The following is a 21153-nucleotide window of genomic DNA, read 5'->3' on the forward strand; positions in this document are numbered from 1 at the left end:
GTGGGAGTAGGAGTGTGGGAGGAGGAGTGTGGGAGGAGGAGTGTGAGAGGAGCTACTGGGTGGGTGCTGTAGGACTAGGGCCCACGTGCTCCCCACCCTGTGCAGCTGCCCAGCTCACTCCCTTTCTGATCTGCAGCGTCTTCATACCAAAAGAGTGCATGCTGGCCCTTGCCCCCACACAGCAGTCCCGGGTGTCCAAAGAGTCAGCAGAAAAAGAGATGAGTTAGCATTGCCTAAGCACCTCCTGTGTTCCAGGTTCCAAGTCAGGCCCTTTCACATCTCTTAATCCTCATGACAACCTTCAAGGTGCAAATGTTATGCTAGTTTCATGTAAGAGGAAGCTGGGAGGGGTCGGAATGGTTAGGTGACTTGCCCAAGGTCACGTAGCTTATAATTGGCAGAGCTGGCATCTGAACCTTTGTGGTTCAAAAATATGCTTTTCCATGAATCTAGGCAATAAGATGATATGGTTGCCAGACTGAGCCCAGGTTAGATCCACCCATGGGCCAATGATTTTGGACTTTTTTGCTGGCATGGAAAGCCCTTCACTTAGGGATGCAGGACAACCCCGGCTGGGCACGGTCGCTTTGGGAGGCCGAGGGGGGGTGGATCACGAGGTCAGGAGTTTGAGACCAGCCTGACCAATGCGGTGAAACCTCATCTCTACTAAAAATACAAAAGTTAGCTAGGTGTGGTGGCATACGCCTATAATCCCACCTACTCAGGAGGCTGAGGCAGAAGAATCACTTGGACCTGGGAGGTGGAGGTTTCAGTGAGCTGAGATCGCACCACTGCACTCCAGCCTGGGCGACAGAGTGAGAATCCATCTCAAAACAAAAACAAAAACAAAAACAAAACTCACCTCTTGGCATCATTCTGAAAGGCATGAGGTCACACAAGTTAAATCTGGGGTCACTGAGTGGAGCCCTATTACATTTTGCCATCTTGACCAGAGAGACAGAGTGAAGCCCAGGAGGGAGCCCCGCTTGTCCCAACTGTGCTTCTGGGTCACCATGTGGCCTCAGGTCTCTGTTTACCACAGTGACCAGTCAATCCTACCCTGTGGCCTATGGTGTAAAATGGGAGGACTAGAAACCTTGACCATGAGCTCCTCCAAACATTGGCCTTTCCCAGGTCTATTAAAGTGCGATTCTGTGGGCAACTCTGAATGAGGAAGGCAAGAAAGCATCATGGCGGGGAGTCTAACAGACCTGAATTCAAATCCTGACTCCACCAGGTATGGGCTGGGTGGCCTTGAGCAAATGATTATCTCCCTGAGCCTCAGTTTCTTCAGCTTCAAAGTGGGTCTATTGTAAGATGAGGTGAGATCATTCCAGAACTTGACATGCAGTGGCCATGTGGGATGGACAGCTCCCAACTGAGAGCCAGCCCACGGAAGCCTCCCAGTGAGCCCACCCACCTCTCCCCCGTTGACATAGTCGAGCACAAAGTAGAGCTTCTCAGGTGTCTGGAAGGAGTAGCGCAGGCCCACGAGGAAGGGGTGCTGTACATTCTTCAGAAGCACACTGCGTTCTGCCATGATGTGGCTCTGCTGTGGGGTCACAAAGACAGGGGTCCACGTCACAGTGCACAGCAGCCCCTTTTATCCCGGCACAGCCCATATAAGCTTGCTGGGAGGAGTCATCCTACTCAGGACTTTCCCTTGCCCCTGCTCAAACACCCACAATGGCTCCCTATGGCCCTCAGAGCCATGCCCAAGTTCCTTGCTTAGGATTCAAGGCTCCGGGTGGTCAGCCTCATCCTAAGCTAATCCATGTGGATGCAGCTCCAGCCCCTGGATCAATGGTTTCTGCCCCTGGAGTGAAAAGCAAAGCATGTATGATGCCTTATATAAATGAGTCCCTAAGGGAAGGAGCCATACACTACCCATATTCATGCATTTGCTTGTGCTATTTCCTCTTCCTTGACGTTGCACCCTCTTTTCAGACCATCAGAATCCCACCAAGGCCAGCTGCACCGCTGCCTCCCCCAGGAAGATCTTCCCTTCCCGCCCCCTACAGAGTCCTTGTGAACATTAATCACTCTTTCCTCTGAGTCCCCTGATCTCCTATGCAATCCTCTCTCTGGGCCTGTTCTGGCCCACTAATGGAGTCAGGTGTTAAAGGAACTCAGGTCAGCTGAAGCATCAAGAAATCCATGATGGGGCTGGGCGTGGTAGCCCATGCCTGTAATCCCAGCACTTTGGGAGGCTGAGGCTGGCGGATCTCTTGAGGCCAGGAGTTTGAGACCAGCCTGACCAACATGGCAAAACCCTGTCTCTACTAAAAATACAAAAATTAGCTGGGAGTGGTGGCAGGTGCCTTTAATCTCAGCTACTCAGGAGGCTGAGGCATGAGATCACTTGAACCCAGGAGGCGGAGGTTGCAGTGAGCTGAGATTGTGCCACTGTACTCCAGCCTGGGTGACAGAGCGAGACTCCATCTCAACAAAGAAAGAGAAATCTATGATGTGCTGTGCATGGTAGCCCATGCCTCTAATCCCAGCACTTTGGGAGGCTGAGGCTGGAGGATTGCTTGAGCCCAGGAGTTTGAGGCTGCGGTGAGCTGTGATTGCACTACTGCATTCCAGCCAGATGACCTGATAGCATGAAGGGACTTCAGAGAGAATAAAGTGGAACTCCACATTATACAGATGGGGAGGTTGGCATAGGAGCAGGCAGAAGCGTTATCCATTGCGTTTCCCAGGGGAAGCCAAAGCCAGGCTGGTTTTCCTGAAAGCCCTATGGTGAGGTAGCTTGGCCTGCTTTCTTTAAGAAGGGCCATGTAATCCCAGCTACTCAGGAGGCTGAGGCAGGAGAATTGCCTGAACCCAGGAGGCGGAGGTTGCGGTGAGCTGAGATCGTGCCATTGCACTCCAGCCTGGGTGACAGAGCGAGACTCCATCTCAAAAAAAAAAAGAAGGGCCAGCACCCTGCGTGCCACCTCCCCTCTACCCTGTGTTGTGACCACCTCTGCACCCAACCCAATGGACCTGTCAGAGGTGGGACCCATCTTTGAAAGCCACCCTAGCCTGGGGCTTGAGAAGCAGAAGAGGAAATGTCTGGGCTCAAATACCTCTTTCTTCTTTAAGATGGACTTCTTCTGCAGCACCTTCACCGCGTAGAACGTCCCGTCGGACTTGCGCTTGGCCAGTAGGACCTGAGCAGAAACACGAATCTGAGGCCCTGTGGGTGACTTTGGATTCCTGACAACAGTGCAGGGCCTCCCGCCTGCCCCTGCTTTTGCCTTGCAGGTGTGAGAGCTCTCTCTCTGCATATCCAATGCCAGCAGGGACTGAAAGAGGCTACCGAAGGGAAGACCCAGGCTTCCCACCCTCACCAAGTCACTCACTTTCCCGTAGTTCCCTTTGCCAATGACTTTGAGGAAGTCGAAGTCCGTGGGCCGGGCACTGGGGGAAGAGGAAAAAACACAGATCAGCGTTTGCAAGCTCTGGGAACCTGCTGCCTGAGAGCAAACCTGGGCTTCCTTTTAACTTTAGAGTGGGGAAAGCCTTCCGGAAGCCGTGCCTCCTCACCCCTCAAGAACCCCATGTTCTCCCAGCCAAGGGGGGGCTCGTAAGACTCACCCTGGCCCCAGGGGAACTCAAATACAAGTTAAACAACAGGCAGGGTGAAGATAAAACCAGACATACTGCACAGAAGGCCTGCATAGGAGGCAGGGATCTGGAGCCAAAGCCCCCTAAAAGGGCCTGAAGTGTGGGGAGCTGTTAACACTGCAGACATTTGGGGGGCATTGCAGGAAGAGGGTTCAGCCTGGGCAGAGGCTGGGGATTCATGGGAGATAAGGCTGGGGGAGGTCCTGGGCGCAGACGGCAGAGAGTCTTGAATGCTAGAACAGAGAATTTGGATTGTATTCCCAAGGCAAGGGGAGCCAGGTATGAGGGGAGTCAAGTAGGAAAGGTGTTTGAGGGACCAGAACTCACTTTGGGTTGGCCGAAGGCCCCAGGTTGATGTTCCCATTGGCCCTGGAGGGCTACAGAAAGAAGTGATTGCAATCAGCAGGTCCCTAGTCCTGGGCTACCTTCCTTTCTCCTGGCCCAGGCCCTGATGCCGTCTCCAACGACTCTTCTAGGCCTGCCTGCCTTCTTTTTTTTCCTTTTCTCCTTCCTTCCTTCCTTCCTCCCTCCCTCCCTTCCTTCCTTCCTTCTCTCCATACCTCCCTCCCTTCCTTTCCTTCATTCCTCCCTCCCACCCTCCCTCCCTCCCTTCCTTCCCTCCTCCCTTCCTTCCTTCCTTTCCTTCCTCCCTCCCTCCTTCCCTCCCTCCCTCCTTCTGTCCACCTATCCACCCGCCCACCAATCCACTTATTCACCATCTTACCCACTTCTCAAAACAGCCTTGGGAGGCAGCTGGCTATTGTGCTAATTGAATAGGTGAGGAAACTGAGCCCAGAGAGGTGTTGCCCAAGGTCTCACAGGCAAGCAGGCTGGGATAGAACCCAGGTATCTTCATGACAAATCCCATGATTTTTCCACTCCATCTTGGAGCCCTTGCTCAAATCTCTCCTCTGGCTCATTTCTAAGTGCTCGCAGTGACCCTGTCAGCCCCTGACATTGTCTGGGACAGCCCACGGGGCTAGTGGGTGTCTCCACAGATTTCCTTTGCCTCGGGAGGAAGTGAGCCCCTGATGATGGGTGGGGGACCAAGAACTACTTACCTGTGGACTGGGTGTCCCAGCTGGGCTAGAGTTCATTCTGTAGCAATGATCAGGGTGCTCTGGGGGCACAGGAAGGCACAGACATGAGAGAGCTGGTGTTGGGGGACAACTTCACCCATCCAGGGCTTCAGGCACCAGTGCCCTCTCCAGCCTCACCTACTTGTGCACCCGCCACAGCCTGAGGGTTTCCTACCTCAGAGGTAAGCAATCCTTGCATGGACAGAACAAGACATGATATCCCTGGACCCAGACTTCCTAACACACATCTCAGAGGGGATGGGGGGGATGGTCAGGGTGTGGCCCCTCCCAGGTTGAGTCTTTTCAAGAATTGGGGTCAGCCAGGGCAACAAGACCTCTGTGAGCCAGGGTAGCTCCAGAAGTCCAAGATGAGCAGGGCTGGAAGGACCTTTTCAGGGCATGAAGTCTGAACCCTTCTCCCATTTCACAGGTGAAAGGCCTGTGGCCTAAAACAGGACCTTCCTAAGGCTACACAGTTTGTGAAGCATAGGCTGGGCTCTCCGGACCCCATAAAGGAAAAATGGCAATCCTGAATTACTGTGGGAACTCTCACCTGGGCTCTGTGCTATTACCTCCTTGCCAGAAGGAATTCTGCCCAATGCCTCAGGAATGGCAGCTGCCCTGGAAGCCTTGGGCTGGGGCCACAGAGAGACTCAAGACTGACAAGCATCTATCTGGGACCAAAAAAGAGAAGGTGTGACCAGCTGATCTACGAAGCCAGCAGTAGTGTCTTCCTTGTTTCCACCCTGCAGCGGAGAGGAGGCCAGGGTGCCCAGGCCCTGGCACAGATTGCTTGGGGCCCCACAACCTCATCCTTGCTTGGCAAAGACTGAGAGCAGAGATCTCACCTGAGAGATCTCCCAGCACTGTGCATCCCGAGACCTTAGTCCTGGCCCACAGTGGGGCCTGGGCCCAGCCTCTCTGAGTAGAGACTTCCCATCTTTACAAGAGGGATCCTGGAGACACCAACCTCATGGCCTTCTTGGGAACAGAGAAAGTGAAGGGGAATTGAATTGAGAGGCTCCCCCAGCCCAGGTGCTCTGAGAGGCCCAGCGCTGCCAAGCCCTAGGAGCAAGCTGCAGAACTGCTGGCTAAGGAAGCGCAGGCTGCCCCTCACCAATGCCACACGGCCCACCACACTGCCACTCCCTCTCCTAGGCTGATGGCCCTTCTGCCAGGCCCTGGCCTCCCAGGTCCCACATACCTGCAAATCTGAGGAGAGGCCTCTAGGAGAACCAGCAGCTGGAACCGAAGACAGGCAGTGGACAAGAGAGCCTCTCTCTGTTCTCCCAACAAGGGCCTAAGTGTCTGTGCCCAGTGCCGGCCGGCCCCAGCACAGAGCTCACAGCTCCCAGCGGCAGCAGCAGTGAGGGGGCTGGCTGATGTCACGCGGGATCCAGCAGAGCTTAAGATGGGACTGGAGACTTCTGTTCCCTGAGGGACACCATCTCACCCTGGAGGGGAGGGGGGTAGGGGTGGGCAATAGACCCAGGGGAGCCCTGGAGACCCCTGGGGCTTGTTAGACTGTGTGGGTCAGGGTGTGTGCTGTTCAAGTGTTTTGTGCATAGAGTGCTTTCATGTGTGTCTGTCTGTGGCTCTGTGTTTCAAGCATTTGTGTCTGTTTGTATGAGTCTGCGTAGATGACCGCATGTATGTGTCAGTGTGACCACATCTGTACATTTATGTTAGCCTGTGTCTGTGCACCTGTGACTGTGTGCATCGTGCGTGGTGTGTATATGGATGTGTTTCAGTGTGTCTCTGTGTAGTACATGTCAGTGGAGTGTGAGTCTGTATGTGGATGTCTGAAGGTGTGTGTTCAGACCAGTATGGGTGTCTATTAATATGTGTGTATAGGTAAGTCATCGTGTGTTTGTGTTCATATTGGTGTATATCAGCAAATTTGCTCACACCTAGGGGGCCTGTGTATATGATCCCTGTGTAGATCATCTGGAACTGAAGAAGCGCTCCCACAGATGTCAGCCACGGCAGCTGAGAGCCCTCCGCCTCCCAAAAGCCTACACATGTTTCAGAGGAAGGAACCTGGAGCCTGGGTGTCTGGCTCAGTCTGGCCTGTCTTGGTCTTTGCTGAGCACCTGGTCCTTTGGGCCTTTCCCTGCAGGCCCCTCAAGGACTGCGGCCCAGTCCTCAGGGCAGGCCTGGTGGGCCTATGGCTCTCGTACTGTGTAAGAAACTGTCGCAGAGAGCACCATGGCTCATGGAGGCCTCACTGCCTGGGGCGGTCATTAGGTATTCATAGGGCCCCTTCCTCTCCCTAGGAGCTCAAGGGGTGGGCAGGTGTTCTGGGGAATGAAGGAGTCGATGGGCCCACAGGCCCTGCCCTTCTCGAACTCTCTGTGTGGCTACAGTATACTACAGGGGAGGGACACATGGTGCTAGGGCCCAGAAAGTTGGTCAGGGAGGGAACTGAGGCCAGTGGCCTCAGGGTTTCTCTGTGGGCTCTGAAATGCAGAGGATCTGCAAGTGTTGACCAGAGAAAACCCGAGTGCACAATATCAAAGCCTTCCATCTTTGAACAAAACAGAAATGTGGAACCAATTCATGAGCAGCAGGATGTCGTGTTGACAAAACACATACCCAGAGCAAGGACATTTCTTTTCAAAAAACAAGATCCTGATGTGGCCTTCAATCAGCAGCATTATTTATAACAGCAAAATAATTGTGCTGATAGTGACACCTAAGTGTCCCAGCACAGGGCACTTCAGAACACTTGCCGGCTGCAAGAACTCCCTCTCTTGACCATACACCGTGTCCCGATACTATCCCATTTCTTTGTACCCCTTTTCAGTTAAACTCCTTGAAAGAGTTGTCTGGACTCCTTGTCTCCACTTCTCTTCCTGTTCTCTTTTGAGCCTATTCCAAACAGGCTCTCATCCCAACACTTCCATGAAACCGTGGGCCAGTGACCTCCATGTGCCAAAGCCCATGATGAGTTCCTCCTCATCATACTCAACTTCTCTGAAGGATTCGATGCTCTCACGTCCCCCATTTGGCTCAGGAACTCTTGGTTTTTTCCTTCTAGCTCACTGACTGCTCTTCCTCCATCTCTTGTGCTGGATTTTCCTCCTCTTTTGATCCTTAAACACAGGCCTATCCCAGGGCTTAGTCTGTGGGCCTCTTCCAGATGTACTTGTTCCTTAGTTGATCGCTACCATTTTAATGGTTTAACCAATTATACTTGTCAGTTCCCAAATCTCTCTCTCTAGTTCTGATTCTCCTTTTTTTCCTATTTCTTTTCTTTTTTGTTTTTTGAGACAGAGTCTTGCTCTGTTGCCCAGGCTGGAATAAAGTGGCACTATCTTAACTCATTGCCACCTCTGCCTCCTGGGTTCAAGTGATTCTCCTGCCTCAGCCTCCTGAGTAGCTGGGACTACAGGCGCCCACCACCACGCCTAGCAAATTTCTGTGTTTTTTTAAGTAGAGATGAGGTTTCACTATGTTGGCCAGGCTGGTCTCAAACTCCTGACTTCAAGTGATCCACCTGCCTTGGCCTCCCAAAGTGCAGGGATTACAGGCATGAGCCACCATGCCCAGCCTAGTTCTGATTCTCTCCTGAACTCTGGACTTACATAAGTCTTGATTCACATTCCTTCCACTCTGCCCCTGCTCCTCCCTCAGTCTTCAGCCTCAACAATGGCCTTATCACGTACTCAAAAGTTCAAGCCAGCAACTTTGATTCACTCTAGAAGCCTTGCACCCGCACTCCACCTCCACTTCATCATGAAATCCCATTCAAAATATATCCAGAAACCACTGCTGCTCACCATTGTTGCTGCAGTCGCCCCGCCCGAGCCTCCATCGTCACTTGTGTGGATTATTGCAACAGCTTCTCCACTGACTCCCTTTACTCATGACATTTACCCACCCACTCCATTTACCCACAACAATCTTTCTCCATGGAAAGCCAGGGTGAGTCTTAAAATGTAAATCAGATCATGTGCCTTAGTTGCTCAAAAACTCCAGTGGCTTCTCATCACACCTGGAATTAAAATACAAAGCCTCTACCAGGTTTACATGATCCATATGACTTGGCTGCTGTCTTGCTGTCTCCATCTCCTCCTTGGCCTCCACTGCCCTCCTTCCTGACTGCCCTCAGCCTCTCTGCTTTCTCTTGCTGCCCCTCAAACACACAAATTGCTCTCTGGCCTCCAGCCCCTTGCACTTATTTTTCCCTCTGCCTATGACACTCTTCCCCCAGGGGTCTGCATGGCCGTTTTCCACTAACATTATAGAGGTTTCTGCTTAAACATCACCTCTTGGAGGGGCTTGTACTGATTGCAGGTGACGGGTCATCCTGATTTGACGGGACTGATGGGTTTCAGTGCTATAGTCCTGGGCCAACCAGGGTGTTTATCACTCTGATACCAGTCCTCCTCAATCCCTATACACTCTGTCTGCTTTATATTTTACTTTGTAGCACTGATGCCTTATCATGTAACTATTAGTTTTTACTTTCTAACTCAAAGTAGAACATCGGCTCCAGGAGGGCAAAGACTTTGTTCAACTATTGAATCCTCAGCACTGGGCACAGGGCCTGGAATATAGTAGGTGCTCAGTACATATTTGACTCATGAATCAATAAATGAATTGATAAATTTTGGTGCACATATAAAACGGAAAATTACACAACCAAAACTATAAACCAAAACAGGAACGTATATGTGATATAATATCAAGCAAAAAGTCAAGTTTCACAAAATAGTAGGTATTGTAGAAGTATCAATTTTGTAAAAGAAAAACAAAAGATATGTATGTGAATACACATTTGTGAATACAGCCGCCAAAAAAAAGACTGGAGGGGCATGACCCAAGGTCACAGAGGGTGCTTAGTTTATTTTAACTTTTTTTTTTTTTGAGACAGAGACTTGCTCTGTCGCCAGGCTGGAGTGCAGTGGCCCGATCTTGGCTCACTGCAACCTCTGCCTCCAGGGTTCAAGCGATTCTCTTGTCTCAGCCTTCTGAGTAACTGGGATTACAGGCACATGACACGACACCGGTTAATTTTTGTATTTTTGGTAGATATGAGGTTTTACCATGTTGGCCAGGCTGGTCTCAAACTCCTGACCTCAGGTGATCAGCCCACCTTGGCCTCCCAAAGTGTTAGGATTACAGGTGGTGAGCCACCGTGCCCGCAGTTCGGTGTTTTTTTTTTTTAAGATGGGGTTTCACCATGTTGGTCAGGCTGGTCTTGAACTCTCAACCTCAGGTGATCCGCCCGCCTTGGCCTCCAAAGTGCTTGGATTTACAGGCATGAGCCACTACGCCTGACCACTTGCAGGTTTTTTTAACTTTTATCTTTCTACTATTGTGTAAACCTTCTCAAGATATTGCTGTTGAGTTAATACTCAAGTACTAAGTTCCTGGTGGGAACCTGGTGGGAACTCTGGCATGCCCATGGCCCATCACATCCTCCCCCATCACCTTGACTGTGACCCCCCATGCCCAAGCGGTCCTCAGTTCCTAAGGCTTTCTTCTCTCTTGCACCATGATGTTCTAATTTTCTGGCCAGAATCTGGACATCGGTATATTCTCCTGACTCTTCAGACTCCATGAACTCCCACGCGAGCCCCTTCACGCGTCCTCAACCCTATCCCTTTCCTAACTTGTCACAGCCCAGACTTGCCTCCCTCTGTCCCATTGTTACATGGACCTGCTTACAGCTCCCTGGCCCTGACAAATGGGCGGCAGTGTCACACAGTTCTCTCTCCTTGGAACATTCCCCAACAAACCTGGTCTTTCCAGCTCACCTTTTCATCTGTTCTCATTGCCCTTCCTAGAAGGCAGATCTCCCCCGGATCCCAGGCACCTGCTGCTGTCTCTGTCTTCACTGTAACTTGTTCATTTACACACCTGTCCAGTTCAAGTGAAAGCTTGATATTATTTTGTTCCCGCAACCCCATGGGTTAGAAACTATGATCATCCCTGTCTTACGGAGGAGAAAACCGAGGCAAGGAGAGGGAAGTGACGTGATCAAGACAGTTAATAAATGATATAACCAGGATTTGAACCCAGGCCATCTGACTGCAGAGCCCATGGCCTGGAATTTCAGGAAGACATTAGAAAGCTAGAAAAGGAAAAAATGAAGTTAGTCAAAATGAACTGAAGATGTAAGTTGGTTAGTTAAGGAGGAAGAAAATTAGGCAGCTGAAAAAGCAGAGTTAGTTGGGAGGGAAGGAAGGCAAGAAAGGAGGGAGAGGGGAAAGAAGTTGGGAAGGGAGAAAGGAAAGAAAGTAAAAAAGGTACTAGGAAGGATGTTAGCTAGATAATAGTCAATTTGGAGACCAACAGGCCAGCAGGCAGGTAACCTTATCACAGGTGAACCTCTCACCTGAAAACTCCAGGTTCCAGCTCGGGTCCTGGGGAGCAGCCCCATGCACGGCTCTGCCCTCTTCTCTCTCTACATGGTCCTTCTGAGAGGAGGCACAATCCGGACTTGCCCAGCAACCTTCCCAGTCAGGAGCGACCTGTCACCCACTCGCTCCTGGCTCCCAAGCCGGCTCAAGTTCAACCTCCCAGCCCTGCCTGCTGGAAGCTGGCTTTGGGGCCTTCCAGTTACTAATTAACCACTGGACTGAATTACCAAGCTGGCTGCACCCACTGGCTCCTGGACAGGCCCTGGCCGGGGGACCTTCTGCATTTTTAAAAGCACAACTTAAATTATGTGACCATGGGCAACTAACTTCAGCTCCTCGAGCCCCATGTGATTTGGTGATGGATGCTGTGTCCTGCTGGAGGGCGGGTCTTCGAAGTCCCTTTCAACACTGGGACCGCCGCACATTCTCAAGGTCCAGATTAAATGCTGACTCCTATACAGCCTTCCCCATTTCCTACTCTGAGTCATCTTCTCTTTCGCTTGGAATCTGGTGAAGTGGCAACTGAAAGGCTGGTCTCACACAACCCTCTCCTCCACCCCTTCCCTAATGGGGGCCACCAGCCTCTGTGCTCAGCCCTTTCATGGAAACTTCCAGGGCTGGGCCAGCCTCTGGCACTCTCTTGTGTTGAGCCAAAGATTGCCACCCAGGGCTTACCCTCCCTAGCACTGCCCTGGCACCACCCTAGGAGAATCACAGCTGAGTTGAAACCTATGCCCCACTCTGCCCTTCCGAGATTTGAGGCTCAGGAACCAGAGATTAGCTCACCCTGGAGAAAAGGGAAGGTTTTTTCAGGGTTGTCCCAAAGCTTTCCAGGCCCTGGGTTCTAACTCAAAGCACAGGCAGGTCCTCAACCCCTGTACAGGTAAGGAAAACTGCCCCGTGGCCCCTCCTCAGCAGGCTGACTCACACTGCTTCCTCCACTGCCTTTCCATTAAAATGTCAACAACTTTCCAGTAATGCTAGTGCCTCAAACACCGGCTGCTCTACTGTGCTCTGGAGGAGCCCTGCATGGTCACACACCCCACCTCCACCAACACACATGGCAGCACATGTCTGGCCCTGGTCCAGATAGGGGAGGCGGCTGGTCCAAGTGCATAGAGCAAATCAGGGCAGCACACAAGGTTCTGCCCCTTTCCAGAGCTCCTGCTGCTGCGACACCAAGCTCCTTCTCCCTGGCTCTCCCAGAGCTGGTTACAAAAACCCCAAAACATCCCACATAATGGTATTGATTGCATAAAGTGTATCAAAAAATTCCCACTTATCAGAAGAATTTCAAATAAAAAGTGAAACTTGGCCGGGCGCAGTGGCTCAAGCCTGTAATCCCAGCACTTTGGGAGGCCGAGGCAGGTGGATCACGAGGTCGAGAGATCGAGACCATCCTGGTCAACATGGTGAAACCCCGTCTCTACTAAAAATACAAAAAATTAGCTGGGCATGGTGGCGCGTGCCTGTAATCCCAGCTACTCAAGAGGCTGGGGCAGGAGAATTGCCTGAACCCAGGAGGCGGAGGCTGCGGTGAGCCGAGATCGCGCCATTGCACTCCAGCCTGGGTAACAAGAGCGAAACTCTGTCTCAAAAAAAAAAAAAAAAAAAAAAATTATAACCATCTGGCCGGGTGTAGTGGCTGACATCTGTAATCTTAGCATTTTGGGAGGCCGAGGGAGGTGGATCACAAGGTCAAAAGATCAAGACTGTTCTGGCCAACATGGTGAAATGGTCTCTACTAAAAATACAAAAATTAGCTAGGCGTGGTGACGCATGCCTGTAGTCTCAGCTACTTGGGAGGCTGAGGCAGGAAAATTGCTTGAACCTGGGAGGCGAAGGTTACAGTGAGCCGAAATCGCGCCACTGAACTCCAGCCTAGCAACAGAGTGAGACTCTGTCTCAAAAAAAAAAAAAAAAAAGATAATCATAATGACTATAAAATGGTATCTGGGCCAGGCATGGTGGTTTACACCTGTAATACCAGCACTTTGGGGGGCTGAGGAGGATGGATCACCTGAGGTCAGGTGTTCAAGACCAGCCTGGTCAACATAGTGAAATCCTGTCTCTACTGAAAACACAAAAAATTAGCCAGGCACAGTGATGCATGCCTGTAGTTCCATCTACTCAGGAGGCTGAGGCAGAATTGCTTGAACCTGGGAGGCAGAGGTTGCGGTGAGCTGAGATTGCACCACTGCACTCTAGCCTGGGCAATGGAGTGAGATTTTGACTCAAAATAAATAAATTGATAGATAGATATCTCATTGTGGCTTGAATTTGCATTTCCCTCAGGCCTAATGATGTTGAGCAACTTTTCATGGGTTCACTGGCCACTTGCTTATATTTTTTTGGACAAATATCTGTTCCAGTGGTTTGCCCATTTTAACTGGGCTTTTTGTCGCTCAGTTTTAGGAGTTCTTTATGTATTTTAAGATATCAAACCCTTACAAAATTTGCAAATGTTTTCTCTCATTCTGTAGGTGCTTTGCACATTCTTGATACTGTCCTTTGATGTGCAAAAGTCTTAATTTTGATGAAGTTCAATTTATTTTTCTTTTGTTGCTTATGTTTTTGGTGTCATAGCTAGGAATTCATTGCCAATTGCAAGGTCATAAAGATACAACTCTATGTTTTCTTCTCAGGGTTTTATATTTTATAGTTTTAGTTCTTTTTTTTAAATTTCTTTTTTTTCTTTCCTTGCAAGGTACCTCTGCATATAGTTTTAGTTCTTATATTTAGCTCATCAATCCATTTTGAGTTAATCCTTGAATATGGGGTGAGCTGGGTATCCAACTTCATTCTTTTGCACATAGAAATCCAGTTGCCCCAGACTCTGTTGAAGAAACTGTTCTTTCCCCATTTAATGGATTTGGCATTCTTATTGAAAATCAATTGGTTATAAATGTATAGATTTATTTCTGGACTTACAATTGTATCCTATTGGCCTATTTGTTCTTATGCCAGCACACACTGTTTTGATTACTATGACTTTGCACTGAGTTTTGAAATTGATTTGTTCTGGCTGGGTGTGGTGGCTCACACCTATAATTCTAGCACTTTGAGAGGCCAAGATGGGAGGATCACCTGTGGTCAGGAGTTCAAGACCAGCCTGGCCAACATGGCAAAACCATTTCTACTAAAAATACAAAAATTAGCTAGGCATGGTGGCAGGTGCCTGTAAACTCAGCTACTCTGGAGGTTAAGGCAGGAGAATTGCTTGAACCCGGGAAGCAGAAGTTGCAGTGAGCCAGGATTGCACCATGGCACCCCAGTCTGGGAAACAAGAGCAAAACTCTGTCTCAAAAAAAAAAAAAAAAAAAAAAAAAGAAGAAAGAAATTGGTTTGTTCTCCAACTTTGTTATACTTTATCAAGATGGGGCTGAGGCCCCATGCAACTCCATTGGAATTTAAGGATCTGTCTTTCCATTTCTCTGCAAGAAAAAATAATCAGCTGAGATTTTGATAGGGATTGTATTGACTATATGTCTCTTTGGATAGTATTAACATCTTAACAATATTAAGTCTTCCTACCCATGAACACAGATCTCTTTTCATTTAGTTAGGTTTTCTTAAATTTCTTTCAGCAATGTTTTGTTGTTTTCAGTATAGAAGTCCTTTCTTAAGTTTGTTTTTGATTGACAAAATTTGTTTTTCTGGTTCTATTAGAATTTCTATTAATCATATATGGGGCCTCCAACTAGTTGTCTGATATTTTCTTCTTCCCATTTCTTTCTTTCTTTCTTTTTTTTTTTTTTTTTTGAGGCAGAGTCTTGCTTTGTCACCCAGGCTGGTCTCAAACTCCTAACCTCAGGATCTGCCCACCTTGGCCTCCCAAAGTGCTGGGATTACAGGCATGAGTTGCCGTGCCCGGCCTTTTTCTTATTATTTTACCTTCTGGGAAATGTCTTCAACTTTATCTTTTGACCCTTGCGTTGAATTTTTATCTCTGCAATCCCATTTTAAATGTCCAAAAGCCCTTCCTTGTTTCTTCTTTTCCTTTTATTGCAGGCATGGCTGGTAGAAGATTAGCTTCTGACAAGTGGAAGCAACAAGTCTTCCACTGTAATAGGAAAGAAAGAGAGGATGAATGTGGGTGGGAGGAGACATGCAGATGAGATGGCAGGAAGGTGAAGGTGTTTCTTCTGAAGACTTCCACTTTCTCTGTGACATGGATGGTGAGGATTATCTGTCAAGACAATGGAGAAGACATGGGGTAAGGGGTTTGAGAAGCATGAAAAGGGAAGTCAGAGCTAACGCCCCCAAATCCCAGGTGCTTCCTGGGTAGCCCTGAGGGTTGAGTTCACACTGAAGCCAGGGACCACCAGTCTATCATAGCACTAGTCTCAGTCAGGTAAGTTCCCAGTTGTGATGTGGAGGAGACGCACTCGTGAACAGCTCCATGGTTGGAGCCTCTAGTCAAGTGATCTGGAACAGCAGTAGGGCAAAGGAATTAAGGATACTGACAAGTGTAAACACTTTAAGGTAGGAAAGATGCCACTTTCCTACGTGCTCGCAGTCTCTGGGAAGCTTAACAAAATCTGTTAAAAAACTGTTCAGGTTGACATTTCCCCATTTGAAAGTCTTATGTTTTCATTTTTTATTTGAGCACCAGGCTAGAGCACAGTAGTGCAATCACAGCTCACTGCAGCCTCGAACTCCCCGGCTCAGGCGACCCTACCACCTCAGCCTCCTAAGTAGCTGGGACTATAGGCACGCATCACCATTAAAAATAATTATTATTTTTCTTATAGACAGGATCTAGCTGTGTTACCTAGGATAGGCTTGAACTCCTGACCTCAGGTGATCCTCCCTGCTTGGCCTCCCAAAGTGGCTAGAATTACAGGCGTGAACCACTGTGCCTGGCCTGATACTACTACTATTTTAAAAATTAGAGGTTTCATTGAATTTTCTGCCCTTGATTACTTCTCAAATATCAAGGACCAGGACCTTTTTCACACTGATCCTTGGGAGTTCCCACTGTTTACACTTCCGATGTATTCGGATACACGTTTATCTTTATCCTTTCTTTCTTACCTTAAAAACTACAAGGACCCCTAACTAACAACAAAGAGAACACTTTAGTCTCTTCAGTAATGCCACTGCCGATAATCATTTTGTGTTTTCTGGGGGGATGTTTCATCACGAAAACAGAAACAGACGCTGGCTGCATATCATCAGTTGTTCAAGTTTATTTATGTTGCTTTGATACACTGACAAATCACACCACATTTTGTTTGTAACTTTTTCTCCCTCAAGAGTCACCTTAGCTTAAGCCAGAAGATTCTCTTAAAGAACGCACACACACATGTGCACACACAAGAGGCAAGTACAAAAATGTAACCCCACCAAAATAGTGCATGTGAATGAAAGTGCAAAAAAGGCTTCATTTGCAAACTCTGAGATCATTTTCTCTGCTTCAGAAAATAAACGGAAAGGTCCTACCTGCCCTAGGCCTGGGCTGATCAGCGGCTAGGCGAGGCTGCCAGGGGCCAAAATGTAAGTGGCACCTGTTGCTAGGAGGGCAGACGGCACCAGGAATCTCTGCCAGCTCCCTCCCCTCTCTGTGCTCCCAGATCAAGGTGCAATGATATCATTTGGGGACAGAGTGGGGATAAAGGGGCAGTGGGCAGACAAGAGGCAGATTTCTTTCTACTTTTTAATGATTTGGTTTTTTTCCAAAGAGCTTGACCACAGTGCAGAAAGTGCTGAGGCCTCAAAGTTCAGAGGCCTGGGAGCCCTTTTCTCTAAGGCCCTTGGTCCATCTTGCTTTTACCACAGGCAAGCATTAGGTGCTTGGCAGATCCGATGGCAAAGGCCCTCCCAGCCCTTCTCCTTGGAAGCTGTGAGGTCCTATAGCACTAGCCGTGAGTGCTGGCTGACTTCTCACAGCATAAAGTCAGTGAACATCTCTCATTTTTTAGAGGAACAGACTGAGGACAAGAAGCTGATGAGTTCTGCCACCAACCAGACAACCAAGATAAAAGCAAAGCTTAGACTTGTTCCTCTTTACTCTTGGCCAAGGGGGTACCAATGTCACCCTTGTAAACCCAACCTTCACTGTGTGGCAGGGCTTGCCTAGCTTCCTCCCAGGAAGGCTGTGCTCAAAGCTGCCTCTAAGCAGCTGAATGGGAAGGAAAACCTGAAGCCCTGTGGGAGCTCAATGGCTTCCTCAAAAAGCTGTCCAGCCCATGGGAGAGAGGGGCTGCTACTGGGATGTGGTAGGAAATCGAGAGCTCTGGGTTTCCCACTTCTAAGGGAAAAGTAAAGCTTCATATTTTAATAATAGCCCTTGGCATTTTCCCAACACTGAGCCTCATATCTGCACCCTGTCAGACACTTCTGAGAGTGACACACACACACACACACACGTACGTACGCATCACATGATTGAGAGAAGGGGTCTGGGGGAAGGCACCGGCCCCACACTCTGCAGGCCCACATCAGCACCTGGGCACAGGAAGTTGGCAGTGGCTCCTCGCCTCCATGTGGGGCTGGCTCCTGCCAGCGGCTCTCCCCCTTCCCACCCAGGCTGGGAGGCAGGTTTGGCAGTGACTCAGTAGAAGCTGGGTTCCTATGTGGACAGAGTAGTGGAGGTACCAGAGCCCCAGCAGGGACCCAGCTGGCAGTGCAAGACAGATGGAAAGCGGCAGGAAGGGCTTCAGGGACCTGGAGAATTCAGATAGAAGAGTTCACCTTCCTAACTCCCAGCTTCAAGTCATCTTTGTAAGACTGCAAGAGCTAGTGGTAAACATTTAAGGGACAGGCCGAATGATGTCATGGGATGTGTGCTACATTCTCATGGCAGAAGGCCTGGCAGGCCTGGGCCATTACCTTATGGGCAATACCTTAGCTGAGGTCCAAGGCTGCAGAGAGGACACTGTTCCTAGCTTCGGGCACCACTATGCCTGCTGGAGCTGCCCCTCTGGCCAAAGACCCAAGATTGTCTAACAAATCCCTATGCTGGTCTCCTGACCTAGGCTACTGACCAGGCTGGGCTTAGTCCTCCCTAGACTCAACACAGGAAGGGTGTATGGGGAACAGCAGTGGAACCTCAACCTCTGCCATCTATAAAATAGGCTCTCAACACCTGCTTATTTTGCTGGAACTTGGACTTGGCGTGGGACACTAAAATGCCAACTCGTCCAGAATTGGGCAAGTTCAGGAAGGCATCTTGGCTCAGAATCTCCCACTTCTGGGCAAGAGAGAAAGGCAGCTAAGACTTCCAAAGGACCTTATGAAAACATGTTTCCAAGGTTCACATATCTCAAGGAGAAGAGCCAGTGGGGTCTGGCTGGGGGCACTGCCCAGGAAATGGAGCAGCAGAATGAGGGCAGCAAAACCAGCAGACAGAAAGGGAGGAGGTACCTCCACGAGTAATACGTTTGTGGCAGGGTCACTTCTTGGCAGGAGGAAAGGAGCTAAGGAGAGAAAAGTACACAGAGACACCAAAAAGGGAAAGGGGCCTCAGAGTGAAGGACTGCCGCTCTACTAGACTCTCCTCAACTGCCAAGAAGACGACCCTTTGGTAATAAAACGAAAGTCCGCTGGGACTGTGGGGCTGCCACAGTCCAACTGACTCTGTGAGTAAAGCCCCCACAAGTCGCACCCTCACCTCACCTGGCAAATGAGCTCCAGGACTTGGGGCTGGACACCCACCCTCCCCAGGGCTCCTCAGCTCCCATACACCCTCTAGGAAGGACCAGCCCTGGTCAGATACAGGTGGAGCATGGGGACGGGTGGGGGGATGAGGAACTCAGGTTGGGAAGAAAGCATCAGCTGGAGAGGGAGGCCAAGCAGGGGCTGCAGGAAGGCCCGGCCCAGGGCCAGTCACTTTAAGGTGTCATCGGCGTTTTTGAACATGAGAATGGCGTTATAGATCTTCAAGGCTGGGCCCAGCTTGACGCTCATGATCTTCACAATGTCCGCCTGTGTCAGCAAAAGGAAGGCCTCGCCGTCAATCATCTGAGGGGTTGGGGAAGGGAGGTGGAAAGTGGAGAAGGTGGAAAGGGTCACGGGGCAAGGGTGAAGGAAAGGCAGGGGTGTGCATGGGGAGTCAGGGAGGGGAGTAGGAGTAAAGGATATGTGGGAGAAAGGGAAGGGGGAGAGGGGGAAAGAGAAAGGAACGGGAGAAAGGAGAAGGGAGGAAGAAAGGAAAAAAGGAAGACAGCAATGGGACGGAGAAGGAAAGAAAGACAGCCACTGGTTCCCCTGTGTTCACACACGTGTTCTCTCTTTCTCTCTTTCTGCTAACTGGTCTGAGGTTTAGCATTTGTATTTGCAAAACGTCTTTTGAGTCCTCACAAACAGTGGCTTTGAGAAACCTGCTGTTGTTGTCCCCACATGACCTCATTGGCCAATCTTAGTGCTGCTAACATCAAAATGAGCAGAAATTGTGTGCATTCTGACATGAGGCAGTATAAAGTACACAGTATCACCTAGGAGCTAGTCTTTCCAAAAGCAGAGGGGGGCAGGAGGAGAGATAGAGAGAGAGAGACACAGAGAGAGAAACAGAGATGGTGACAGAAATTTAACCTAAGTCTAAATGAGACTTTGGATCTAACTTTCAGTTCATGGGAAATACAAGGGATAGAGGAACAAGTTAAGTGACATCACAAGACAAATCCAAAAAAAAAAAAAAAAAAAAAAAAAAAAAAAACAAACTAAAAAAAAAAAAAAAAAAAAAAAAAAAAAAAAAAGACCACCTTCTGAAAGACTTTTAAAAATGTCATTTAAAAAAGGGGGAAACAAGGAGAGGGGCTCTTCTAGAATAGAAGATAATTAAGAGACATGAAAACCAAAACCAATTATATGGGTGTTGTTTGGATTCTGGCTCAAAGACTGCAAAAAATATCCTGAGAACTGGGGAAATGGAATGGAGACTGGGTATTGGATGATATAAAGGTGTTACTGGCAATTTGGTTGGGGGGTAACAGTATTGTGGTTATGTAAAGAAATTCCTTAGTTTTTAGAGACACGAGTTATGTCTTCAGGGGTGAAATGCCATGATGTCTAAAATTTACTTAAAATTACTTCATCCAAATATAGGTGAAGCAAATATGGAAAATATTGGTAATTGTTAATTCTAGCAGCTAGGTACGTGGGTAGAGTCAAGGAAGGAAGTCAGTTGTAGAAGAGGGGATGGAATGAAGAGAGCTGGGAGGCAGGCTGTGGGAGTCAAGAGACTGAGGTGGGGGACCCTGTTTTTGAGGAGATGCCATCTCTCCTATGCTCAGTCCTCAAGTATCATAGCAAAGAAGACAGTTCCATGTTGTTTCTTATGTGCCAGGCGCTGCTCCTAAGCAACTGCCATGTATTAACTCAGTTAATCCTCACATAACCCTATGAAGCAATATCAGTATTACCTCCATTATACAGATGAGGAAATAGGCAGACAGGTTACTGAATTTGCCCAAGACACACCTAGCTTTTAAGTGCTGGCCTGTGTTCTTAACCACTGTGAGAGCTGGGTAGGAGTATCTATGGACAGGGCTCATGTAGCCCAGGGGGCTATGCTGCCCAAGCCTGGCTTTGCCCTACAGTTCCACGTGAACCCTCCTCACACCTAGCTCCACTACAGGCCCTTCCCCAATCACTGGGTGTCTTCTGCCTTGCTGCTCTGTTCCCTCCACCACCCCTGCCAGGCAGGTCTGCTCACTGTCAGCATGCTTCTCCCAGCAGTCAGAACTGCCCACTTCTGCCCTGTCTAGAGTTCACTCAGTTCCACAAACTTCCCTGAATGGTACACAATTCTTCATTTGTCTTCCAGGAGCACCAGAGGGCTGCTTACCTGACATGGGTCAGGTGCTCAGTAAATCCAGAAAGAATGAATGAAAGGATCTCTGAGGTGTGGTGACAACAGGACTGTATCTCAGAGGCTGGCAACCTTAGAGGTTAAACGGAGGCAGGACAGGGTGGGAGAATGAACCCCATACATCTCTCCCCACAGCAGCTCTGAGAAAACAGTTACCTGGTCCTTCTCTCTTCACTAACCAAAAAAGCTCTGAAAACTGACACTTCTGTTATTCTCCTTCCAAAAAATACAAAGTCTAATAGCCAAACACCCAGACAAGTTAAACTGCATTAAG

The 21153-nt window shown here is 49.2% G+C and overlaps 2 protein-coding genes across 8 annotated transcripts in view; both read right to left on the reverse strand.

Annotated features, from left to right (window-relative positions):
• The window catches only part of SGK2 (serum/glucocorticoid regulated kinase 2), a 24486-nt gene extending 13264 nt beyond the window's left edge, over positions 1-11222 (reverse strand). The window contains exons 1-7 of one of the 4 annotated variants that reach the window (XM_017542234.2): positions 11041-11222; positions 5899-6148; positions 4677-4735; positions 3943-3992; positions 3351-3408; positions 3075-3158; positions 1421-1552 (exon numbers count right to left, since the gene is read on the reverse strand). In XM_017542234.2, coding sequence (XP_017397723.1) covers positions 1421-1552; positions 3075-3158; positions 3351-3408; positions 3943-3992; positions 4677-4712 — 360 coding nt within the window. In that variant the 5' untranslated portion in view covers positions 4713-4735; positions 5899-6148; positions 11041-11222. The remainder of the gene's footprint in view (positions 1-1420; positions 1553-3074; positions 3159-3350; positions 3409-3942; positions 3993-4676; positions 4736-5898; positions 6149-11040) is intronic. The other 3 variants (XM_037743357.1, XM_017542233.2, XM_017542232.2) reach the window with 3 other exon arrangements.
• A 3213-nt stretch (positions 11223-14435) lies between these two features.
• Positions 14436-21153, reverse strand: part of L3MBTL1 (L3MBTL histone methyl-lysine binding protein 1) — a 46150-nt gene continuing 39432 nt past the window's right edge. For 2 of the 4 annotated variants that reach the window (XM_017542230.2, XM_037743354.1), the window contains exon 22: positions 16234-19030. In XM_017542230.2, coding sequence (XP_017397719.1) covers positions 18896-19030 — 135 coding nt within the window. In that variant the 3' untranslated portion in view covers positions 16234-18895. Of the gene's footprint in view, positions 15255-16233; positions 19031-21153 lie in introns of those variants that run through there. The other 2 variants (XM_037743353.1, XM_037743355.1) reach the window with 2 other exon arrangements.

This window comes from Cebus imitator, unplaced genomic scaffold (genome assembly GCF_001604975.1).
Source record: "Cebus imitator isolate Cc_AM_T3 unplaced genomic scaffold, Cebus_imitator-1.0 Scaffold141, whole genome shotgun sequence".
Classification (NCBI taxonomy): domain Eukaryota; kingdom Metazoa; phylum Chordata; class Mammalia; order Primates; family Cebidae; genus Cebus; species Cebus imitator.